At 43.5% G+C, this 15,189-nt stretch overlaps 1 protein-coding gene across 2 annotated transcripts in view; it reads right to left on the minus strand.

Moving 5' to 3' along the window:
- Positions 1-5,001: 5,001 nt before the first annotated feature.
- Positions 5,002-15,189, minus strand: part of LOC144679255 (uncharacterized) — a 180,951-nt gene continuing 170,763 nt past the window's right edge. For both annotated transcript variants that reach the window (XM_078539665.1, XM_078539666.1), the window contains exons 9-10: positions 8,755-8,920; positions 5,002-5,588 (exon numbers count right to left, since the gene is read on the minus strand). In XM_078539665.1, coding sequence (XP_078395791.1) covers positions 5,391-5,588; positions 8,755-8,920 — 364 coding nt within the window. In that variant the 3' untranslated portion in view covers positions 5,002-5,390. The remainder of the gene's footprint in view (positions 5,589-8,754; positions 8,921-15,189) is intronic.

The following is a 15,189-nucleotide window of genomic DNA, read 5'->3' on the forward strand; positions in this document are numbered from 1 at the left end:
GGACAATCTGCTCTCTCTCCCCTTGGCACCGTAGCTTCAGCCCCAGGACAATCTGCTCTCTCTCCCCTCGGCACCGTCGCCTCAGCCCCAGAACAATCTGCTCTCTCTCCCCCTGACAGCATAGCCTCAGCCCCAGGACAATCTGCTCTGTCTCCCCCTGACAGCGTAGCCTCAGCCCCAGGACAATCTGTTCTCTCTCCCCCTGACAGCATAGCCTCAGCCCCAGGACAATCTGCTCTCTCTCCCCCTGACAGCATAGCCTCAGCCCCAGGACAATCTGCTCTCTCTCCCCTCGGCAGCACGGGCTCAGCCCCAGGACAATCTGCTCTCTCTCCCCCTGACAGCATAGCCTCAGCCCCAGGACAATCTGCTCTCTCTCCCCTCGGAAGAACGGGCTCAGCCCCAGGACAATCTGCTCTCTCTCCCCCTGACAGCATAGCCTCAACCCAGGACAATCTGTCTCTCTCTCCCTCGGCAGCACGGGCTCAGCCCCAGGACAATCTGCTCCCTCTCCCCCCGACAGTGTTGCCTCAGCCCCAGGACAATCTGCTCTCTCTCCCCCTGACAGCATAGCCTCAGCCCCAGGACAATCTGCCCTCTCTCCCCCCTGACAGCGTGGCCTCAGCCCCAGGACAATCTGCTCTCTCTCTCCCCTGACAGTGTTGCCCACAACGCCCCAGGACAATTTGCTCTCTCTCCCCTTGGCACCGTAGCTTCAGCCCCAGGACAATCTGCTCTCTCTCCCCTGACAGTGTCGCCTCAGCCCCAGGACAATCTGCTCCCTCTCCCCCTGACAGTGTTGCCTCAGCCCCAGGACAATCTGCTCTCCCTCTCCCCCCGACAGTGTGGCCTCAGCCCCAGGACAATCTGCTCTCTCTCCCACTGACAGCGTAGCCTCAGCCCCAGGAAAATCTGCTCCCTCTCCCCCTGATAGTGTGGCCTCAGCCCCAGGACAATCTGCTCTCTCTCTCCCCTTGGCAGCATGGGCTCAGTCCCAGGACAATCTGCTCTCTCTCCCCCCGATAGTGTGGGCTCAGCCCCAGGACAATCTGCTCTCTCTCTCCCTGACAATGTGGCCTCAGCCCCAGGACAATCTGCTCTCTCTCCCCCCGACAGAGTGGCCTCAGCCCCAGGTCAGTCTCTCACTCCCTGGAGAGTCTTATAACTCTTGCCCCAGGACAGCTTTTCATTACTCCACTTTGTTCTTTTACTCCCATCCCCCACCCCCCCCTCCCAGTCATGCTTCTGTCTCCCCTCCTTCCCTCTGGCGTTGCCTCATGGGCACCAACCTTGGCACAGAATCGGAGAAGCACTGAAATATCGCAGCACTGCTGTTAAAAGTAGGTGAAAGCAGCATCTATATATGTCAAAGTCGTTGATGAAGTGAGGCTCACCATGTGCATGCCACTTATAGACTGTTCAATTATTCGCTGGCAGGACACTTAATTTGGGGGGGGGGGAATGTGATCCCAGTGAGTTTGCCTTTTAATGAGCATTCATGGGATGCAAATGAATGCAAATGTGGTTCCCAACATAGACAACAGAAAAGTCGACCTTTAGCCTGTCATCAAAGTCAGGAGAACAAAATTTGAAACTGATTTCTCAATGATGGGAAACTGATTTTTGCAAACAGTCCAAATTTTGTGCTCCTGCCTGCAACACTTTTCGCCACTGATGAGAGTGAAAAATCCTTCCCTTAGAGTTGGAAGATAATTTCAAAATTTGCAGGTGATACAAAACTTGAAAGTAATGTGAACTGTGAGAAGGATGAGCAGGCTGGTGGAATGGGCAGACATGTGGTAGATGAAACTTAATGCATAGAAATATAAAGTGAAACATTTTGATAGGAAGAACTAGGAAAATAAACTATTGGGTACAATTCTAAAGAGGAAGCAGGAACAGAGGAACTTGGGGGTATATGTGCACAAATCAGTGAAAGTGCCAAGGAAAGTATTGTAGTTAAAAAGGCATCCAGAATCCTGGGCTTGATAAATAGGGACACAGAGTACAAAAACAAGGAAGTTATGATGAACCTTTATAAAACACAAGTGCAGGAGCATTGTGTCCAATTCTGGGCACATTACTTTAAGAAGGATGTGGAGGCTTTAGAGATGTGCAGAAAAGGCTTATGAGAATGGTTCCAGTGATGAGGGACTTTACTTTGACGATCGATTGGAAAAACGAGGGCTGTTCTCCTTAGAAAAGAACAGGTTGAGAGGAGATTTGATAGAGGTGTACAAAATCATAAAGGGTCGAGATACAATAGATGGAGGGAAACTATTCCCTTTGCTGGAGGTGTTGAAAACCAGAGGACGGATTTAAGGTGATTGGCAAAAAAATCAAAGGCTAAATGAGGAAAACATTTTTCATGCAGAGAGTGGTTAGGATGTGGAATGCACTGCATGAGAGAGTGGTGGAGGCAAATTCAATTGTGGCTTTTAAAGGGAATTGGATAAGCACCTGAAGATAAGAAATTTGCAGGGTTACAAGGGAAGGGTAGGGTCAGCAGAATTGTTCTTGCAGAGAGCCAGCAGGGACTCGATGGGCTGAATGGCCTCCTTTTATGTTGTAATAATTCAATGATTCTGCAATACACAAATAAAATCTCATTCAAATGACCCTGAACTTGTATTTGATTGAACAAATTGTGATTTTTCAGATGCACCAGCACACTTCATAGCTCACAACATATTAGGTAAGCATATTTTCCAATCATAATTATTTCCCTGAGAACTGAAATTTTCTTTACATCTACAAAATACAATCTATTTTTCTGTTGGCTGAACTTTATATCTTTCCTTTCAGGAACATGTTATTATGGACTAATGTTGGAGATAAATGACTTTAAAATTATGCTGGAGTTCTCCCAGTCTCCCACTCTGTCAGAATATTCAGGAAAATGTTGTAAATTAGCTGCCAATATCCTGCCAAACAGCTGAAAACATAGATGTAAAGTAATTTATTCTATGGTGCTGGATATCCTTTAAAGCCTTCAAAATTCATGATAGTCTCCTAAAATCAGAGTAAATGCTTTTCTATAAATCACCAACGCTGATCAACAAATAAACTGCAAAACCATGAGTTTCATTGTAAGTTTCAATATTTTATGAATAAAATAAAAACAGCTGCAAATATTTTGCCCAATGTTAATTTTGATCAAGATAGGATCATATTTTTGTACAGACTTAATGCAAGTCATCATTTATTAAGGCATTAAGTGAAAACATATGATTCAGTAAATTAGACCTTTGCTTTCTAAATCCACCTTCTTATACATGATACATGGAGACCAAAATGTATAGACAATATGCCACTTCCTGTAATCCAGTGTGCTAAATGTTTGTACAATGTAGCTGGTACATAACAAAGTCTGAATGGAGGCATTTACTAAATGATGCTGTTCTTCACAATGTGTTCAATTTACTGTATTTAATACATTTATACTGAATGATTACAAATATCAAAAAATGATACGTTTTTGACCATCTTTGTGCTTTTTTCTAAAATTGAAGACATTTAGTGGAAACTGTGGTATCACCTTCTTGCTGTTATTATACACAGAAATTGTAAAAATTCCTAAGGCACCGCTAACACAAAGTTTTGGTATGACATTTATTAGCAGTTAATAGAGTGTGATATGGTTAGGTTCAGATGCCTCACAATGCTTTAAGGTTGAGGTGTTACAATACTTGTGCTTTTTCAGTGAGCCCTGCATGAAGTCCCTGCTTCAACATCTCTGACATTAATTTGGAACTTATTCAGGGCTAAGGTGCCAACTGGTATCCGAATTATGTTCTCAAAGTTGAATGCTATATTCAAATATGATCTGCCAACATCTTAAACCAGTGCAAAGTATGGATGTGATTATATTTTGTTTTCAATTAGACTGTGTCACATCAGAGGAAATAAAATCTATATTGTCGACAAGGGCATCAAATGTGAAAGACTTACTAATGGAGGATGAGCCTGAGAGTCCCATCTACATTGATAAGTGCCAAAGTATCTCTCTTATATGGATGAAATCTATGTACATATACAACTGACACCATCAAAACGCAAATTAAGTTTGAGTTTCAGTGGTTTACAACTTTGAAAATAATTTTAAAATAATTCAACAACTAACAAAGATTTGCAATGATTTCCAGGTCATGATGATGTTATCAGGATTACTATTTCACCTAAATAGGGAAAATGCAAGTTCATTAGCCTAGCAACCCATTAGGAGATCAAGGTTTAGCAAAATAAATTACAACACCTTTTGGCTTAGGAACTGCGCAACCTTTCCTATTAAATGGACTTGTTCTAATGCTCTGTTTTTATCCTTAAACCTATCAATAGTTATTCCATGTGCGTGAGTTCACCTTTAATGTTTCATATACCCCCTGCAGGTTTGAAAATGCAAACATTATTCCTATTTATGTATACATTTGTAAGTTCCATTCTGCGGATTGTGAAAGCAAGCAATGAGCAAGATACAGGATTCTCTGAAAAATAATTCACTGAGTAAACAAAGTTATACCTCATAGTTCAAATTACATCATCAAAAGCTTTGTTGTGGATATTTTAGCCCTTTACCCATACATATGGGTGTCGTGAAGCACAATTGGAACACACAGCTACTTTCAATGCATAGTTAGAGAACAATGCTCACTGTAGAACAATTTTTGTATAAATTGTAGAGCAGTCTTTGCCCAAGTCCACTCTCTCTGTATAGAAGGACTAAAATCAGGTGCTAAAATGTTCAACTATGAAAAACGGCACTCGCATCAACAGTTCAGCCCAGTAAATAATTGCAATTGTCGGAATATGGAAATAACCCTATTACACATAGCTGGCTGCATCATATTTGCAAAAAATAACCTGCAGGGTTTACCTATGCTGAACCTCATGGAATTTCATAATGTCCAGTTCTATAATATTAGTTTTGTTTGCTTGACTTGTGAAAAGACCAGATAGCTGTACAATGGGCCAGACAGCACTTAATTAAAGCTAACAATGCAGCAGCACTGGATGATGGAGGGGAGGGCTTTACTTGTGCCCTGAATTTTATTAGCGTAATGCTTCAGATGGGAGGTGAAAATTAATGTAGTAGTGTGCTTATAAAAATGACCCACCCCAATGTTTACTGGCCTACCCTCGCAGTGGTTTTCGGGTGAAGCACAAGTGCAAATGCATAGTTAGTACAGTAATAGCAGCAGATTGACGCTACTCATGTCCACGAAGAACCTCAATCCACATTTTTCTTTTAATATTAGCAGCTTTGCTGTATGACGGTAATGCATCTTTATATTTTTTTCTGAAACAGGATGAGTTTTCTTAAATAAAGATATTTGTGCTTCCATTTTGATGATGGGAAATCTGATCCATTGGTATAGTTTCCGCGCTGTTACTCAGATGATGCACAGCTCATTCATTGTGTTTAATTCATGCTCCTTCCGTGGCTCAATGAGGTAGAAAAACTCCATCAAATTCAGTTTAATACCCCTGTTGAACGGGTTATGAAAGTGGCCATTTTCATCATAAAGATAACTGTATCTCTTCTGGTTCATATGTTCATTTATTGTTATGTTAACTGTAGCTGTGTAGAACTGTAAACAATAACAATTAAATAACCCGTCATCAGTAAGTAAAGTGCAAAATAATTCTTGACAAGTTTTTAAAGCCTATCTCTCCTGAATTATATAAATACATTATAAATTGCAATTTAATTCCTTTTGTCAATGATTTTTGAAATGATCAGACTAAATGCACAGCTCAAATTACTGTGCCTGTATAAATGGAGATAGAAAAAGAGCATAATGCAGATTTTATTTGCATCCTCATGGTTATGTGTCCATCAGAATAACAACAATAATGGAAAAATGATTATTTTCCATTTTGCACCCAATAATGTCAATATCTATTCTTTGTTTAGAATTAATATAAATAGATGCAGTTGAGAGCTTCACTGGCAAAACTCAATAACGAAAACAACATTTTAGTTTTGTGCCTTTTATTTATGATTCTTAATCTATAGTTGGAGAGGCAACAAAAGCTGAGAGACAAAGAAAGGAATTAAATTGGCAAGAGTCAGAAAACAATGGAGAAAGATATAAATAGAAAAATAGCAAAAGGCAATGAGAAAGGAGAAGAGATTTGGTTTTATTACTAAGTAATCAGTATACCAAGTGTTTTTTTGCAATTTGTACCAAAACCAGGGTGAGGATTTTTTGGATGGCAGGGTTTCCCACTCTGCCACCTGAAGGGTCAGCAGAAAACGCATCCCGGCTGATACTGGCTGCCAAGGAGCATTAATTGGCTGGAGGTGGGACTTCCTCCCTTTACTCAGAAGGAAGACCCACCTCAGAGAGCGGCTGGCCAATCTGATAATCTAGGGAGGAAGACACATTTTGGGGTTGCGGGAGGCGCCTAATGTTGAAAGGAACCCGTTGATGGAGGCAAGAGCAGGGTGACTTTCTGGGCTTTACCCCGCCCTTAAACTCCTCCTGCTTGCCTCAAAATTGAGGCCTGGGTGGGAAACGTCCCTTAAGTGGTCATTTATTGACCTTGCCCTCAATAGGGGCAAGGGTGGGCAGGCTGGCATAGGCCTTGCTCATCTCACCATAAAATTGCGGACAGGCTGGGGCAAGTGGAGAGCTGTGGGAAGGCCATCTGGTGAATTTTATGCCCAGCCCCCCAACCCCCTGCCACCCCACTTGCAAATCCACTGGTGGGGACGTTAACATTTTGCTCCAAGTTTTCTAAGTAGAGTTAAGGGCTAATGTAGAAGTAACAGATTCAAATCAGATCATATCCAGTAACAAATATATTCTGGAAAGTATTTAGACATAATCTGAAGCTAGTTATTTGACCTACACCATTAAATAATGAGAACATAAATGTAGGTGCTACAAGGAGATATCCCCAACAAATACATCACATAGGGGAGAACTTTTAGCGGTCAGGCAGGTGCGTGCCCGACCTGAACAAGCATAAAATGACGTTGGGCGAGTGTCCCGATGTCATTGCGCACTCGCGTGATATTTCCGTCGGCGGGTGCGCGCCAGAGTCGGCAGCGCGTCCGCCACAATTAAAAGGCCTATTAAAGCCATTGGAAGGGTAATTGAAAGAAACTTTTCGCTGCCTGTCCAACCTTACGGTTGGCGGGACGGCGAAAAGGCCAAGTGGCCTTTGCATTTTTCAGGAAACCTCATCCACGGGCGGGATGAGGTTTCCACCAGCAAATAAAAATAAAATAAAAAATTTTAAATTTCATTTATAACATGTAACATGACAGAGTCGCATGAGGGGACATGTTTTATAACATTTTAGAAATCTTTATTTTTTATTTTGAAAAATGTTCATTTCCCTGAGGCAACTGTGTGCCTCAGGGGGCTTTTCCAGCATGCAGTCGTGTGCATGCACGAAGTTCGCACTCACCCTCTTCCCCACACCACCACCCCCCCCCCACTCCTCCCAACTACACAGGTAGTGCTGAGCGCTGCCACTCGCGTTTCATGCTGGGGGGGCTTTAATTGGCCCACCAGTGTAAAATCGTGGTCGAGCCCCGATCGCGGGCGGCAGTCGGCTTCCCGACCGCCCTCTCCTAGCCCGTCCAATGAGGGAAAAATCCTCCCCATAGACCTGTAAATTCACTAAACGTTGAGTGGATAATGAATTTTAGTCATTTTAACCAATATTAAATTGGCAGCAAAGTTAACATAAATTGAAAGCCTACACTGCATCCGATTCATTTAACCGTAGAGATTACAGTTTATAATCTAACTATGTAATCAACAATTAGTTTCACTTTGCATACTCCTAAATAATAGCAGTTCTAAAACAAATAAAATTCTTTTAAGTAGAAGAATCACCTAATGATTCTGCAACTGAAAGTGCACAACCATAACTATTATTGAAGTAATAATACATTTGAGTTTTATCCATTATGTTGACCAATCATGCCTGCTATAACCATAAATAAGATTTATCATTCATGTTTCATGTCAGGCCTGACCCGGCCCATTAGATCAGGAATAAAATATCACCATGTTTCACTATTTTGAAGTGGCATCTTGAGAATTATTTCTTCTCTCATGACTTCAATAGTTTATAATGTTTTAAATAAATTAAGTATTAATTACATGGAATTTATAGCACAGTTACAGACCATTCTGCGCAACGGCTCTATGCTAGCATTTATGCTCCACATGTGCCTCTTCCCACCTTACTTCATCCAACCCTATTAGCATATCCTTTGATTCATATCTCCCTCAGTGCGGCAGCACATTCCACATTCTAAGCACTCTCAATTAATTGTGGGGTCGCACAGCTTTAAAAAATGTTGACAGCTGCAGTATTTTAATTAAGTAATTCTTCTGCATTGTTTGCTCCCATCTTCATATTCCTATAACTAATGACAATACCTAACTGAGGAACATTCTGTCAGGCCTCTCTAACTGGTCTCTATAATGTGTGTTGGATTGCCAGGGGTCAGCTCTCCTCTGGTGCTTTATCCTTCTCTGTCTGTGTGCAAAATGTCTCACCCATGCTGAGCTCCTACAATTATTTCTGAACCATGCCAAGAGTTTAGTTTGTGAAGAATATAGAGCATCTATCTATTTTTGAAACGATCCCTGCTGGAAAGTATGTGGGAAAGATCAATGATGGCCAGATTAGCAGCCATAATAATCCCGCTTCAAAGGAGGAAGAATGAAAATAGGAGAGAATTAATAAAAGAAACACTGTAATCTGATAGACAGGAACAGTACATACATATATGCAGGTCATTATTGCTGAAATGACGGCAATGCAGGACAGGAAGATGAAGCCGATTCCAATGAATATGCTGCGACCCATCTCATTAAACCAGTCCCAAGCAAGGTAGACTCCCATCACACTATTAAGGCACATTGTAGCTAAGAAGCCCAAAAAATAAACCCTGTAAAAATAACCACAAAAAATGTTTGTGAGTTAATATTCAAAATATGAACTTTAAATATGTGTTTTGCATCCTGTTCTGACAGGAGTGAAACAATATGAATCTCTTTCTCCTAGGCTTTTTTCTTCTTTATCCTCAATCACTCCATGTGATAGCAAATTCCACATTCTCAGCATTCACTGAGTAAGTTTCTGTTTAATTCTTTCCTCGATTTATTAGTAACTACTATTTATGATGACTATTTTTTGGCTATCATAATTTGAAAGATCTGTATTAGCTCACCTGTCAGCCTCCTCTTTGGTAGATAAAAGACGACCAGTCTGCAATTGTTTCCAAGTGGTCATAAACATTCAGCTCTGGTATCACCCTTGTAATTCCTCTTTATACCTTCACTAGTGCCTCTATTTTCTTTCTGTAATAAGGAGATCAGAGCTTGTGCAATGTTCTATGTGTGGTCTACCCAAGATTCTATATAAATTTATCATAACTTCTCTGCTTTGAACCCAGTGCTTTGTTTGCATTTTTATGGCTTTGTTAACCTGGTTTGCTACTTTTAATGACTTGTGAGTCTCAATTCCTAGATCATTTAGTTCCTGTACCAGATTTAGACTCTTATCTTCCAAGTGATATGGGGCCTTATTATTCCTCCTACCAACATGCACAACCTCACACTTACTAATATTGAAATTAATTTGTCATTTATTCTGCCAATTTATTAATGCCTTCTTATATTTTTTCACTCTTCCCCAATATTAATTATAACCCTCAATTTGGTATTATAGGCATCTGCAAATTTTGAAATTGAGCTTCTTATTTCCAAATCTAAGTTGTTTATGTAAGTGCTTAGCAGCTGTAGTCTCAGCACTGATCCTTGTGCAACACTGCTTCCCATCTCCTGCCAGTCTGAGTAACTATACTTAAAACCGTGGACCAAATTTTTGTCTGGGCTTGGAGGCACATTTCAGTGCTCAAATGGCCACAGTTAGTTCTTTTTCGGAGGAAGTCCAACTTTCCCCTGCATTCCCAACCTCACACCATTTTCTTCTGGCCATTTTGCGGGTTGGGAATACCTAGGGCTGGATTTTACTGTCGGCGGGCGGGGGCGGGGCCCACTCGCCGACGTGTAAAATGATGTGCGGTGACGTCGGGCAGAACTCCCACGTCACCGCGCCCCATTTAAATTTTCAGGAAGGCGGGGGCACAGCAAAATTCCCTGGACTTATTCTATCTCCATTTTCACATAACATCAGCTGTCTTACAATCCTCTGGCACTATTACCTTTTCAAATGATGTTTTGTATAAGTGTAAAACAGTGCCTCTACTGACTCTTCCCTAGCTTCTTTTAATATGTGTAGATATAAACTTTCTGGACAAGGGATTTTAACCTCTCTAAAGTTTAACTAGTTCATTGTTAATCTCTCCCTTTTCAATCATGAATATTTGGCATATTTTTAAATCATTTCTTCTAATGCTATGTCCATCCAATTACTCTTTTTGGTAAATACTGAGGCAATGGAGTTACTCAATGTTTCTGCCATTTATCTGTCAAGACCTGTGAGTTGATCTTGAGCATCCTTTAATGGCTCTCCCCATATCTTGTTTCTTCTTTTGTTTATTTATATGTCTGTAGAATAATTTACCATGTCTTTTATATTCCTTGATAATTTCATTTCATAATTCCCCTTTTTTCCCTTTTCCTTAGACTTCTTTCCGAACCTCTTTGTACTCCCTTTTGTCATCCTCTCAATTATTGCCACTGCACTTTGTGTATGTCTTGTCCTTTAGTTTTAATTTCGTGCTTACCTCTTTATGCATTCATGATATTTCATTATGGATAGTTTGTTCTTGTTTTTTTAGCACATTATATTCTGAACTGAATCGATTACCTTTAAAATATTTCCCACTGCTGTTCAATCTCTTAGTTTGTTTTTTTTTTTCAGTTTATTTTCCTTACTTCCATTCTCATCCCAACAAAATTAAGTTTTCTCCGTAGAAGAAACTTCAGGGGCAGAATTTTTCATCCCGCGGGCAGCACGCGCCCAGCCTGAATGGAGTAAAATAGTGCGTGACGACGTTGGGTGAGCGTCCCGATGTCATCACGCGCCCTCGCGCGATATTTCACTCGGCCAAAGCACTCAGGTGCCTGGCATTAATTAAGCGGCCACTTGAGACCCTTAACAGTCCAATTTACTGTGATTTCTCCTTGTCCGTGCGATTTTCTGCTCATCACACAGGCAAAACGGGCAGGCGCCCAGCCAACATTTTCACAAGGGCGGGATAAAGAGGGTCAACTGCATTGCCAGTGTGAGTAGTGAGGAGTTTTGGAGATAGTTTGCAGCTGGTTGCTTACAGGTACTTTGTTCAGGGTTCATTCTTAGCATTTCAAGGCCTCATTTCAGGACTCATTGCTGTCTGCCAGGGCCCCAGAGGATTCAGACCTTGTGGACCCTTCCAGGTATCAGGCAGCCTTCCCTTACCCTGGTAATGGGGAATGTGGTCTCTGCTGGAGGGACCTCCTCTGAGGTGGAAGAGAGGGGCAGAAGGGAGAGGAGGCCACATGTCCCTATACAGCTTCCAGGGAAGGGACCTGTGGGAGGAGAGGTGCAGGCACAAGGGGTGCAGGGCCAGCAGGTAGTCCAAGGTGGAAGGGGCTGCAGAAGACACCACTATCCTGCTGCCAGGGTTTACAGGCAGCGATGCAGCTACCTCAATATGTCTGAGGTGCAATGCTGAAGGAGGCTCCGCCTCTCAAGGGAGAGTGTGACCTCCATTTGCCAGATGATTGGGTCTGAGATCAGCTCCGACTGTGTGGATTAACACACCATGCCAGTGGCTCTGAAGGTCACAGTTACCCTCAACTTCTATGCCTCTGGCTCTTTCCAGGGCTCAGCGGGGGATCCCAGTCAGCTGTCCACAGTTGCATCAAGCTGGTGACAGAAGCTCTGTTCAGGCGGGTATTGACTTTAATTCATTTCCATTTGGACGAGGCCAGCCAGGCTGAGCAAGCCAGTGGCTTTGAAGCAATTGCTGGGTTTCCCCTGCGTCCAGGATGCCATCAACTGCACACACGTGGCCATCAAGGCGCCAGCGGGTCTGCGGGGTACCTTTGTCAACAGGAAGAGCTTCCACTCCATGAACGTGCAGATAGTGTGTGACCACAGGATGCAGATTCTGCAAGTCTGTACAAGGTACCCAGGCAGCTCCCATAACACATACACCCTGAGACACTCCCAGGTGCCGAGGCTCTTCAGTGCTCCAGCCCGACTGGATGGATGGCTGCTGGGTGACAAGGGCTTTCTGTTGAAGAGGTGGCTCATGACGCCTCTCCACCACCCAAGTACAGAGGCTGAGCAGCGTTACAATATGAGTCATGGCTCCACAAGGACGGTGGTACAGAGGACCATTGGTCTTCTCAAAATGCACTTCTGATGCCTGGACCATTCAGGGGGAGCACTACAATACCCCCCAGAGTGGGTGTCACTGATCGCTGGTTGCATGCTGCGCTCTCCACAATCTGGCACTGGCAAGGGGGGACTGACTGGAGGAAGAGGATATTGACGCAGCTGCACAGGCCACAGATGATGAATCCAGTGGTGAGTCGGAAGATGAGCATGGTGAGGAGAATGCTGAGGGCGTGGAGCCAGACCTCGGTAACCTCCATGAATGCCTTGATCCAACGCTCCTTCAGCTAGGCTGCCAAAGATCATCTTCAAACGCATGCCAGGGCTGCCGCCCCCATCCCGGATGTCTGAAAGGACCCTTTCATTTGAACACAAAGAACACTCAGTGCCTGTGCAATAAAGTTCAGAGCCACCTATTTCCAGCATTAGATATTGACGTTCCCCACACCAATGAAATAAAAAGGTGAAGCATACTCAGGCCATGATGACAAAAACACAATTCATGTAATTCTGACAATTCAATAATCTTAACAGAAATGTTTATGGTATTCAACATTGGATCAGGATACATAAAGTTAACAAAAATGAACATAAAATCATCCGCGGTCCCCCTTGTGCTCATGGTGCCTTTAACTTGCGTTGCGACTGCTACATCTAGATGCTCCCCCACCCCCCCCCCCCCCACCCCCCTGTCGCTGGCACCAGCATTGGAGACAGCCTGCTGACTCTGCTGTCTTGTTGGCCTTCATGACCTCAGCGGTCGTTCTCTGGTCAACGGAGCCCGTGCTGGTTCCGCCTGGGAGGGAGCGGCCAGTGCCATGGCTGGCATCTCCCCAGTCATTGCAGCCTCATCAGATGCCATGGTCACTGGCGGAGGGGTGGAGGTGCTGCTGCCCTCATCCAGAGCGCCCTGAGAAGAACCCACAGAGACAACAGGCAGCTCATGCGCCAATGTGAGGTCGCTGTGGACCTCCCTGCACACCATTGATGGAGGGGCACCTAGCTGCGATACTGGGTGCCTCATCCATCTCCCACACTGACACTGAATACCTGAGGTCATTGCCTGTGTGAGGGCTTGCAGGTCTGAGCACAACCCCAGGAACCCTTCATTTTGTCCCTGGAACTGCCTCTCCATGAGAGTCGCCGCTGTCTCAATGGAGGAGGCAGTGTGCTCTGCCATGACGGTCAACGCAGTGCTCATGCTCCGCATGGACTCCTCCATCACAGAGACCATGGCATGCAGATCCTCATGGAGCTCCGCCAGATTCTCCTGTACATCTCGCTGGACATCCAGCATCTGCTGCCTAATGGACGATTCCAGAAGGCCTTAATTGGCCTGCCAGCGTGAAATGCAGTGGTCAGTTTTGTGGCCGCTCACGGGCCTGCCCTACGAAGGGAAAATCCTTCCCGAAGGAAAAACATCTTTACCCAGAGAACTATTAGAATGTGGAACTTGCGACTACAAGTTATGATTGAGCTGAATAGCATATATGTAGTAAAAGAGAAACTAGATAATAACATGAGGGGAAAAGGAATAGGAGGAAATGATAGATTTAGCTGAAGTAGGATGGGAGGAGGTTCATGTGGAGCTTAAACACTGGCAAAGGCCTGTTTCTGTGTTGTAAATTCTATACTATCCTATGCAAAGGGGCTGAAGCCCATTCAGTTTTTCCTGATAGTAACTCCCTCTGGGCTGAATTTTATGCCCCATGGTGATGGCATGACAGGCAGGGGTCGCAAAATTGTGTGCCTTGGCAACGCATTGTGCCCATCCCTAAATAATGGCCACTTAAGTGCGTCCTTCCACTGCTGCTGAGATTTTATCTGCAGAGCTGACGCCAAGTGCCCAAGCTGCCAAGTTAAACCTGCCTTTAGTGGCCATGCCAGGGCAGTGCCTCCTGTTCTTGGACCCTGTGCCAAATGGAGGCTCCCTCCAAGCTATTCTGCCCTCCCATGTTTCTCTGGCCCTGGCGAGACCACAGACTAACCTTTGTCTAGGCTCCTGGCTCCTCTTCTCCAGGTGACTGCCTGCAGCTCCAGCAGTGGCCATTGATGCTCATGGCGTTGCTTGGACAAGAGAGCTGCCAGCCATTTGATTGGCTGGCAGCTCTGGAAGGTGGGACATTCTCTCCAATGGGGGTAGAATGCCTGCCTCAAGCCAATTAAACGTTTGATGGTCATTAAATGGCTGCGAGGTGAGCAGTCCAGGTGCAGGCGGGCTCTCCTCAGACGTTTACGCTGGGGAGGGAGTCGAGGTTCCCACCCCCACATAAAATTCAACACACTCAGTTCTGATATCATCTTTGTAAATCTTTTTTGCACTTTTTACATTGCATCACTATCCTTTTTTGTAACATGGAGAACATAACTGTACACAGTATGGCAGATGATTGGTACAAAGTTTACCAGCAAAACTTTGCACCGTCTTTTTGAATTATTTTCAGTTGAAGATTAAAAAGAAATTATATCCAAAAGAAAAAGCATTAGTATAAATAAATGATAAAGGGGTTCTGAAATGTATTTACTGTAGGTTAATTAGTATTTGAACTTAATAAGTAGTCTATCAAAATTAGCTACCATTAGCTAGATAGCTAATTAGTAGCAAAATAAAAATTTTCAAAAAAATTCAGTCAAGTTAGCCAGATGAAAGAGTGTCAAGATCAAGGTCCAAAAACTGTATTTTGAATCATATGTTTATTTTTGAGTTGGTTTATTCATCACATGGACATCAAAGAGTTCTTTATACAACCTCCTATCTCTCCCCACCCTACACCACCACCAGCACCACCATAATTTTAATATCTGCTCTCTATGGAACAATCAGGCTGATATCATAAGCTGTGAGAGTAAGGTCTGAATTTTCAAAGG

Source organism: Cetorhinus maximus, chromosome 1, assembly GCF_964194155.1.
Source record: "Cetorhinus maximus chromosome 1, sCetMax3.hap1.1, whole genome shotgun sequence".
Taxonomy (NCBI): Eukaryota; Metazoa; Chordata; class Chondrichthyes; order Lamniformes; family Cetorhinidae; genus Cetorhinus; species Cetorhinus maximus.